This window comes from Nicotiana tabacum, chromosome 20 (genome assembly GCF_000715075.1).
Source record: "Nicotiana tabacum cultivar K326 chromosome 20, ASM71507v2, whole genome shotgun sequence".
Taxonomy (NCBI): domain Eukaryota; kingdom Viridiplantae; phylum Streptophyta; class Magnoliopsida; order Solanales; family Solanaceae; genus Nicotiana; species Nicotiana tabacum.
The window spans coordinates 67,840,041-67,851,276 of record NC_134099.1 but is presented as its reverse complement, the minus strand read 5'-3'; the positions used below and the strand labels follow the sequence as shown (position 1 = coordinate 67,851,276).

The 11,236-nt window shown below is 37.3% G+C and overlaps 1 protein-coding gene across 1 annotated transcript; it reads left to right on the top strand.

Moving 5' to 3' along the window:
• Nucleotides 1–590: 590 nt before the first annotated feature.
• Nucleotides 591–10,863, top strand: LOC107777311 (protein EARLY FLOWERING 5). The gene is made up of 9 exons (XM_016597303.2): nucleotides 591–846; nucleotides 1,949–2,042; nucleotides 3,064–3,149; nucleotides 6,150–6,199; nucleotides 6,321–6,390; nucleotides 6,474–6,555; nucleotides 6,639–7,057; nucleotides 7,210–7,689; nucleotides 9,984–10,863. The coding sequence occupies exons 1-9, from the start codon at nucleotides 766–768 to the stop codon at nucleotides 10,194–10,196; spliced, it is 1,575 nt and encodes a 524-aa protein (XP_016452789.1). The 5' UTR covers nucleotides 591–765; the 3' UTR covers nucleotides 10,197–10,863.
• Nucleotides 10,864–11,236: the final 373 nt, after the last annotated feature.

Genomic DNA, 11,236 nt, shown 5'->3' with positions numbered 1-11,236 from the left:
TATTTCAACAAAAATAGTATTTTCTTTTATGATGTAGAAAAAGTACTTTCTTTTATTGCAACAAAATGACTATTCTTTTTATGATGTAAAAAAAGTATTTTCTTTCATTTTTAACAAAATGAGTACTTTCTTTTTATGTTGTAGAAAGAGTACTTTCTTTTCAACCACAAAAGAGTATTTTTATTTTAATTATGGAGCACAAATTTCAACGTTGTTTTTGCGTAAAAAAAAGTAAAGCAACACATTAGTTCCTTTGGGTTTGTAATAAATAATATCTTAAACTTTAATAATAAAATTTTAATTAATTTTTCGTCGTTGAGGAATAAGGAAACTTAAACAAATAGTGATTTAGGATTCCACCCCTATCAAGAATTTTTCTAAACCCAGGGTCCGAACCCAAGACCTCTGATTAAGGGAGGAGCAATCTCATCCACTTTGTTAGTGAAATTGTCTTATTCCCTAATACTAGAAGCTTTCATTAAAAACTCACTCTTTTTTTTTTTCTGTCAAAAGAAAATAAAAGTGAAATTATTAAATAACTAGTTACTATTACTAGTACTATTAAAGAGGAGGAAAGGACCCGGAATATAAAATCCAAGTAGAGCCATCATCAAAACCGGGTCCGCATAACCATAATTTAGGTAATCACCGAAGAGACCCACCGGAATTCTCTACCCTCCGGCCCCTGAGTTTAGCCTCGGGAACCGAATTATCACAGCGAGTTTCAATAACGCAGAATAGTGATAGAAAAAGCAGCAGCGCAAAATGAAGACGACGAAAGGAGGCAAAGTCATGAACCCTACCGACGCTTATCGCAAGGAACAACGCAAAAGGGAATTGAAAAGGGTATATTTTTATCTCAATTAATAGCTTCCTTTGGAGTTATTTATAGTGTACATCAAACAACTATTACTGTGCCTGTACTAGTTGGGGGGCGACTATATGAATACTCAATAAATTGAAAAATGGATCAATTGGGGGTAGTCTCAATAATTTGTCTTAAAAAGAGTAATTTTTGTTGGGCTTTAACTGATATACTAACAGATTCCCTTAGAGTTATCTATAGTAGGATGGCGACTACGATATTAGTTGGAGTGACGAATTAGTGGTTGAACTAGGTGGATGGAAGGGGATTCAACTTCAATGATTTTTTTTAATTATATATAAGTTGTTGAATCCCCTTGACATTGGGAATTTTTTTAGTGTAGCAATAAAGTTGCTTTAGGTTTCAGGTTCAAATCCCAACTGCCACATTCTAACTCTTTTGAATCTCTTTATATAAAATCCTGGCTTCGCCAATGGAAATGATATGAATAATCTATATTTGTTCGGAATTCAGTGGGGTCATTTTATTCTAATACTCAATAATTTGTCTTCAAAAATGACTAATGAATCATTTGGGGTCATTTCACTCTAATACTCAATAATTTGTCTTAATAGACAAATAGAGCAGAATAGGTTGAGGATTCATTTAGGCTTTAGTATATGAATCACTTGCTGCTTTTTCACTTAGGAATTATACTCCATCACATCCAGGGGGTAATGAACCCCTTGCCCCTCTTTTAACTGCATTTGGGGACACATATAGTGCGTGCTCAGGAGAGCACGTGCCAATGCATATAGTGGTGTGCCCATTCTATTGTGCAGCTAATTTCATACTTTCATTATTGGTTGGTTCCGGGGGGATGTTTAGATTAAATGTTTTGCTTATATGCTTTGGTGAACATGCTTTGGTGAACATAACCTTGAAGCCTATTGTTTTTACTTGCATATTTTACGTTTTTATGTACGCACAAACAAGCTTCGAGTCTTATGAGACATCTATTGGAAAGAGAAGGAATATTGAGGGACGGTTCTAAGGAAGAGCTGTTTGTTTGAATATCCCGTAACAAGTTATTAGGTGGGGTTTATGTGGGATTTATTTTATTTTTGTTTTTATATTTCCCAGAACAAGAAAGAGAGGAAGAAAGTGAGAGAAGTGGGTATATTGAAGAAGGATCCTGACCAACTAAAAGATCAGATTCAGAAACTAGAAGTGATGAGTAAGTTGTTCCACATATAATTCTTTTCTTTGGATAAGTTGCTGCATTTGAACTCTGTGATACTTCTTCTTATATTATATAATTGAATAAAATGCTCTTTTTTGGATCATTTGCAATTGAATAAAATGCTCTTGCGCTTAACATTTCTGTTGATATTGATAACTCTGGAGATTGTTTTGAGTGACATTGAAGAAAGACTGAGAATTATAAAGTAATGCCTATTCATCACGTTCAGTAAAATAAAAGCAATAAGGAGAGGAAGGACAGAAGTATAATCTGAAGTGGATTAATTAAAGCTAGAAGAAGTGCTTTAGAAAAGTTCATGAGTAACTAAGGAGTGGCTACTAGCAGTAATATAACAATGGACCTGTTGTCATCTTGAGTTAATTGGTTTACATTTTTACATAGTTTTTAGTTGTCTCGTAGTTTTTTACCTGATGGGAATGGTGTAGTGCAAGTTTTTTTTTTTGTTTTTTTGTTTTTTTGGATTATCTTAGTGGTAGTAATAGGATTGTGGTGAGCAGATTGAATCGTATCTTCTTGTAGAATACTAGGTTATACAGCCTGATAACTAGCCAATAATACACTCACTGTTGGTTTGTTATACTGTTAGTTGCATTGCGTTTTTCCTTTACTTCTACGATAACACAATCCATATTGATTATTGTTCGTTACTTAAAATTTGAGGTTTTCTTGCTGGAACCTACCTCTGGGTCAACCAGGAAAAGGGTTGGGAGGATGACATTTTGAATAGCTACTTTCATCCTTTCATGCATTTATTACTTATCAAAAAATATCATCCTTTGATGCTATTACTCGGCAAATAAAATCTGGTCCGGCTGTGGATGGACTAGTTTATTCGTCATGCATCTTTGTTCGGCCAATAAAGTGACATAAGAAGAAACTGTTGCACTGTCTATCAAGAAAGAATAAGGTTGAGCTTGTATTATGATTTCTGATGTTCTGAACCTTTCTGGTTTGTTAAAATCTTAATGTAATTGAATGTAATCAATTTACGCAGAGGCGGAGGGAGCTCTAGACAAAGCAAGGAAACATAAAAAGAGACAACTCGAGGATACACTTAATCTTGTTCTCAAAAAGAGAAAGGTAATATTAATTTGTGTGCCTGGTGCTTTTATTAGGATGAATATATAGAAAAGACATGTAGATTCCTCAGGTATGCTCGTTGAAGATAAGAGGTCCCTGCATTAGGAAATTTGTTGTATTCCATGCCTGCTAATTCTATATTGCTGCTTCTTTTAGTATGCATGCCTCAATGACATTGTCTGATAAGCTAATGCCCATACTAAATGCTCCCTTAACTTAGGAGATAGAACATAGAACTATTGTAGTAACCGCATGTAAGCGGGAGATTATTAGCAACTTGTAATTATGTAGCTTAATATCTTTTTTCACCCATTTCTTTAGATTGTACTTCGATCTACTCTGTAAGAATAGGTATTCCTTCAATCCTTATCTTGTTCTGGGTACTGTTTGAGGTATGTTCCATTGGTAAGATAAGCAACAACAACAACTACCCAGTATAATCCCACCAAGTGGAGTCTGGGGAGGGTAGGATGTACGTAGCCTTACCCCTACCCTTCCGGGGTAGGGAGACTGTTTCCGAATGACCCTCGGCTAAAGAAGGTGAAGGAAGCTCTGATAGCGAGTGATAGCAAGACCAATAGTTAGAAAACTAAATCGGAGATAACAACAAAGAATAGCAAGATAGTTCTGATAACAAGTAATATCAAGATAGTATATTTAGACAGATAAGTCCAAGGCAACAGACGAGAATATGATGAAGTCCTGCTAGCAAACTACGGACCATTGGTAAGATAAGCAAGTAATATAATATTTAGTTGTTATGAAAAGGCTGCTCGGGGTCCCACAGCTATTTATTTGCACTGAGCTAGCCTCTCCATGTTAGGTGTCTTTCTTTCCCGATCATATAACAGGCCAATTAGACTGATCAAGAAGTAAATGTGCTAATCAGTGTAAACCATGCTGAAAAACATTGCATAACGAGTTGATTTTACAGCAAAATATTTGGTGCTTCTAAATTGATATCGTCATCTGTTTTTTCATGGGATGGTTAGTTCTTCTCGTGTAGAATGCTGTGCTAAATTTATACTCGTATGCGGATAGTCCCAGCAGAATTCACTGTAAGATTGGTGCAGCTCGCAACTTTAAACACGTGAACTTATTGTTTAATTTTAGGCTTAGGACGTTGTGGATGCCCATTGAAGTGGCAGAGAACAAATTTAGATCATGAGCTGCTGAGCTAGTTAAGAGACTTGATCTTGAGACTGGTGGTCAAATCTTACCTAAGTGTTATATCTTATTACTTTGAGGATCCAAGAGAATGGTTTCACAGACGTACCATACAAGAATTTACAAGAAGCATTAGCAATCTTGTCATTTTCTTTGGGGATTAATGAAAGAGCCATTTGATAGAGTTTTAGTTCTTAGTAAAAGAGAGCTACCACTGTTCTTTGAGAAAAAAGGAGGGGAGGGAGGGAGATATTCGTATTACCAAAATCCACTTTAGTCTTAGTTTTATCTGACAAAATCATTCTTTTCTTTGTGGATGAACCAACATAGCCTTTTGGAAATAATGTGCTTTTCGAGAAACTCAAAAGAACTGCTTCACCAATATCTCATTTATGCTTGAATGCCCTTAAACCATTTTCCCTTTTGCTTTTTTCAAATTTATTGTGGGAGCAAGGGAAAAGTGGGGATGGGCAAGTTTAGGTAGGTCAATTGTTGCATGGAATTGGAGAGAAGAAATGTCAATCTTTCATTTTCTTTTCTGATGGGAGTTTCCTTTTCCGGTGTTTTGTTTAAAAATAAAATTATTTACGAAGGGATTTTCGATTGTTCCCCAAAGAAAAATGGTTTTGCTATATGGAAGTCAAAATGAGACAGGTTTATCTAATTTTTCTGATAACGGTGATGTCCGAACCAGCTTGAGCACATATGTTTCTCTAAAATTTTTTTGAGAATGGTTAGGAACATAGATTTCTCTAAATTCAAAAGCATATGGTCAAGAGTTATTGCTTTGGACTCTTCTGGAGGTCTAAATGTCCAAATTTCTCACGCCCCTACTTCTAACTTCAACAGTAATTGGCTAAATTGATCTCTCCATCATTCTATTCTCGTCTTGAATCTCGCTTCTTTTTTTTTTTCAAAAAATTTCTTTTAGCAATTTATATTCGAAGTGAACCAGAAGAAATCTCAGTTAAACATAACATCAAGTTGTATCACAAGTTTTGATATCAATATGTCGCATTTCTAGCTCTATATGAAGTGCCAACACCTTCAGAAGGGGGTAGATTTAATTTCAGTTTCCTAGAGAATCTTTTCTTTTTTGGGCATCCTAGGTGCTCTTGAATTTTAATGAGGGAAAGGCTGGAAAAAGGAAACTGCTATCATGTATTTTTAGGTGAAAGTAATTCCCTTCTCCACCTTTCTTGTTGCTGTTGACGACTTTGGTCATCTTTAACCTTTTAACTTCTCGGAGACTTGGAGTAGGTTTTCACTTTTTCCCTTCTTGCCTATTTTATCAGTGCTATGGTTCAGACAGAAGTTTCTGATATATTTCTTATATAGTTACTGTACAAAGCAACTTCTAACTTCTACTGAACATCCATACAGCTCTAGAAAAAATACAAGTCATTCCATGACAGACAGCTTCTCTATTTGATTTTCTTGATATTTATATGACCCTTCCCCTTTCTTCGATCACCCCTCTAACAAGAAAGAAAAAAAGTTCTTACTTATCGTAAACAACTGTTCATAATGATCAAAAGAGTCATGAACGAGGCTGATTTCGAGAGATAGATAAAAGATGCTTTCTAGATGAGCTGGTTGCATTGAGTGGTTTAATTAGAGTCTACAGGAAGATGGTTGAAATATAGCCTTCCTTCTCAGTTAATATGTTTTACTTGGGCATATCTTTCCTTTTCATGTCATGTTTCTGCTTTCTCCATTGTGATGGCAACTGGTGAACTCTTCTCGTGTTCTTGTATCAGCTTCTAAGCCTTTTGATTCTATAGTTTGATTGGATGTATTTGTTACTCACTCTAAAGCTTTGCTTTTTGGCAGGAGTATGAAGAAAAACTGAAAGAAAAGGGCGAACAGCCAGTTATGTTTAGGTAAAAAAAGGCCGTCCGTTTCTAATTTATGTATTTTCGATCCTCAGCCCCACCAAACCCCTAAGATCAAGAAATTACTCTCTTCTATACTTAGTTCTCTTGTCTCAACTTTCTCCAACAGTCACTTGGGCCCTCCTCGAAGGCGGACCTCTGCTGAAGAGGAAGAAATGGTCAAGCATCCAAAACCTGAAGTAAGTTTTCACTTAACTCCTACATTTATGTGGAATTAGCTAGTGCTGATCTGTGAATCACAGCTGGAAATATGTGGTTGCAGGACTCAGTCTACTATCACCCTACTCTAAATCCAACTGGAGCTCCTCCTCCTGGAAAACCTCCTATGTTTAAGTCATCAATTGGTGTGTATAATTCACTTCTCTAGTGAGCTTAATGTTGCTTTCTGTGTGTGTCTCTCTGATACTATTCATGCTTCAAACTACAGGATCTCGAGTACCATTATCTGCGGCTTCATCAAGCGGTACAGCATCATCGTTACAGTTGGATGGAGAAGATGACAGCTTATCAACTCTTCCTCCACCACCTCCACCACCTCCATTACCCCAGAGTGGTGATGCAGATTCTGTGGATGTGTCTGCGATGCCTGCATCTTTACCTTTACCTCCTCCACCTCCTATGCCCCCAAAGCCTTTGACAGAGATGAGCACTTCATTGCCACTGCCTCCTTTGCCCCCACCACCACCTGGTCCCCCACCAAAGGAACAGGTTGCTGTTCATCTTCCACTTCCTCCACCTCCCGCACCTCCCCTTCAGCCATCTTCTCAACCTCCTCCTCCTGGCACTGGTGGAAATGAAAGGGATAGAAATAACCTGGACAATCCAGCTTCCGTAGACCTAATGCAGGTAGTCTAGCCTTCTACTTCTTGTCTTCTCACTAACTTACTTAAAATATATGTTTGAGGGAGTTCCTCTTTGGAATTCATGAAGATGTATATAATGTTTATTTTCTATTGATGATATCTTCGCTTTTTCATGGGTCCACTGTGCTTGCTCAGCCTCCTCCTCCACTGGGCTTGCCATTGAAGTCAGATGGCACATCTGTTGAATCTGATGCTAAAGCTTCCTCAGAGTCAAAAGATCATGTTAGATTGCCACCGCCACCTCCGCCACCTCCAAGGCAACAGCCTTCAGTTCCTGGAGCTGCCATGGTCCCGACTTTGCATAATGATGTATTACCTCCTGGACTTCCTCGGTTCCCTCCACCCCCACCCCCGACCGACATGCGGCCACCACCTGGAATTGCCGGCCATCCTGCTCCACCTGGAGTCATGCTCTCGCTTATGCCAAGACCACCTTTCGGACCTCCTCCTGGTCCTCCACCAATGATGAGACCACCACTTCCGCCTGGTCCTCCTCCTTATCTACCAGATGGTGCCAGACCATTTGCCACTCAGAAGCCATCATATGTTAAATCAGCTGCTTCAACCGTTGTTAAGAGGCCTCTAGCTCAGCATACACCAGAACTTACAGCTATGGTTAGTTACTCTGATAACATTTCAAATTCTTGCTTATATTTAATTTTTGTGGTCTTGAACTTTCATTAGTCAAACCTCTAAATGTAGTTTTAGGCTCATTTGGTAGACTCGACTGGATTAGGTCATATTGCTTTTCCTCTGACTAGACTGCAAGAGGGAATTATGAGCTGACTCAAACCCTTTTCTATAATTTGGTGTACTAAGTATTAGATAACTTGTTGATAACTTTCTATAATTTAATCCATCACTTGGTTTAAGGCATGATTAAAACTAATATACCCAAAACATTCTTGGGCAAGTATAAGTTCTCTAAGTGCAAAATATTTGCAGTAAGTGAGATAGTTGCTCTGACTGTCCCATTAGCGATTTAGTGTCGAACTAAAAAGTAATTTGGTTTAGATATTATAGTAGTAGTAGTTGGAGAAATCATTCATATAATTGTTAGAAAGTTGATTTGACAATGGAAATATCACAATGCATTAAAATTGAATTTTTAAATGATTTCGAATTATTGAGTGATAGGAAAGATGTTTAAATTGAACTTATCTAAGGTTATCAACTTTTTTGGCTGCAAAGTAAAAGTAAATTGAGAAAGAGATGCATGGAGGATTTTTTTATCATGGCAGAAACATTCATCAGCATGATTCGTTGACGAGTTATTTTCTAATTCCAAAATCGTCAACAATGAGGCAGGCACCTAAGGGTGTGGCCTAGCCTCAAATAAAGTGGGTAAACCATGGGAGACCATGGTTCAAATCCCAATAGAGACAAAAAACTGTAGGTAATTTCCTTCCCATCTGCCTAAGCCTTAGTGAGTAGAGTGATGCAGTACGTGTGCAGTGGGAGGTAGCCGGTACACGGTGAAATAGTGAGATATTCCCTAGCTGGTTAGAACACTGTTATAAAAAACACATTAGAGTAAAGAGAAGATGGATAAACAGGAAAAATTGGAAACAACCAAAATATTAAAAAAAAAAGAAGGCACAAGTGATAAGATATAGGCATATAGCTGACATATTATGTTTTAAGAATTGCAGAAAAATAAAAGGAAACAGGAGAGGTCACTTGATCAAATCGTAACCACGGTTTTCCTGATTTGGTTAGATGGAAGCCCACCCAAGCTTTTCTCATCATTAAATGAAACCTAGCTGCAGTCTTCTTCATCGTCTATTAGCAAAATCCTAGTAGCCATTGTTAGTTAAATCTCTTCACCAATGATTGTGGGAACTGATGAGAAAGGAAAGCTCTGGATAAAGGTGTGGTATAGTGAAAGAGGGGAAGGAGGAGGACATTGGCAAAAGGAGAGTGGAATTATCCTGTTTGTTGGGTATGAAATCTTCATTTTATATGATATATGACCTGGAGAATGATCCCAACCCTCCACATGGGATAAAATAATTCCATGTATTTGAATAAATGATGCAGCTGGAGTCTTATTCAGAGCTACTGAAAAGGGCACCAATGGCAATAATTACAATCTTGTATCATTGGGTCCAACTTGGTTACCCTGACAAGATTCATTTGCAAGTATCCGTTTCCACCTCTTCAATATCCTTACTCCGTAATATTTCGATGCTGGGTATCTGGATCACTTTTGTATTGTAATCATATGCTCTAAATTCAAAGGAATGCCTCTCCTAAAAGGCTAAAACTAATTTCAACATATTTTAAAAAGAAGTAAAAATTCAGGCTCTTTATTGTAGCGTTTTCTTTAACAATATTCATCATTTTTTACTTCAGTGATGCACCATGAACATTCTATGTTTACATGAAAGAAGATACATCTAACTATTTGGTTGATGGATTACGGGATATAATATTTGGTATCTTTGGTTGTTACCTATTATATTTTTAAACAGTAGAATGGTCGTCATGATCTAGTTCGTGTAAAAATGAAAATTTCGTCCTTGATCAACTTTAAGAAGAGAATGTGATGAGGATTTTCATCAAATTGCGAAAGATAAATTGCAATGGTGAAACCCGGGGGTATGTCCTCAAGACATGATAAAAATAAATAAATTCCAATGGTGAAAATCAAGATGACTTGATTTATTCTTTCACTTTCTTGAGCATTATTACATCATCCGCTCTATAATGTAGAGATGAAATAAAGTTATATAGGTATCCTTTTATCTTAATTTCTTATCCTTAAACTAGAAATTGGAACATAGATATCCAAAATTATGATCTGCACTAGATAACCATGTCTAAAGGGAAAACAGAAAGAAAAAGAAAATTGATCCGGGAGTATTGATTCGTGCTACTATCCTGATTATTTATTTGTTTTTGTGCAGGTTCCTGCTTCTGTGCGTGTTAGGAGAGAATCTGCAGTTCCAAAACCCAAACCAAAGTCATTGAACACGATTATTGTCAACCAGCCAGCAGTAACTCCAGCTGTTGTCAAGCATGAATCAACTAGCGCATCTGCACCAAAACCTCAAAGCATTGATGACTCGTATACAGCATTCTTGGAGGACATGAAAGCACTTGGTGCTCTTGATAGCTGAAGTGATAGCTAATAGCAACAGAATCAGGATAGCAGTCAAGAGGAAAGAAATGCCAATGGGCAATCTGATGGATCTTCAATGGTTACTTGGGCCATCCCGCATGTTCTTGGTGTCCATAACTTTATGATGCTTCTACGTGTCAGCCATCTTATAACTTGCGTAAATGCATCGTGGTGGCATCTGTATTTTTCATTGTCTTTCATCATATTGTAAAATTGATTGTCTAAGAGAACACTCTTTAGGCTACTACTTGGTTTGCTGCTTCTCATTTGACTGATGGTTTCAACTCTCAAATAGAGCGTCTGACTGCCAAATAAGCCAATCTGCAAGTATTTCGGACCAATTATGACTGATTCGACCGATGTGTAGAGTTGCAATGTTGGAGATACTGTCCAAGGAAAATGCACATCAGGTGTTTACTGACATTAGTATTTGTTTATTCAGGTTGAGGATGATTTTTCTGCTTCCAAGAGAGGTGTTGCTTAGTGTCGGTTGCTTGGCATTTGCATTTGGTTTTGGTTCAGTTTTTGGAGAACATACTCGGGGGTTCTCTTTTTGGATTAGTTTAAGGATGCATATATCTGTTACAAGTAAACAAAACTTCGAAAATGTCCTTTAGATGTAATTTACTTGATTCAAATGATCAAAACCTATGAATGTTTTGATACTATAGGCGCTACTAGTTTTTTCCTTTTTGGGTTTCTCTCCCGGTGTCGGTAATCTGTTGGGAGATCTAAGTTCAGATCCGTGTCGGAAAATTCTACGTTTGTAAAGTACTCCTTAATAAAGAGATGGTACATGCACATATAAGGGCAGTTCGGTATTAAGCTCCCTCTATGCGTAGGGTACGTGGAAAGGCCGGACCACAATAATGCATACACATATAAGCAGTTATCTTAAGATATCTTTAAAATTGACAATGGTATTAATGAAACTTTGCCCTTCTTTTCGGGGGTGGGGGATGGGGTTGGGGTATTGTATCCTCTGAACTTTTTTGCCTCGTCAAAAGTAAAGGATGCCACAACCATTTTTCATAGTCG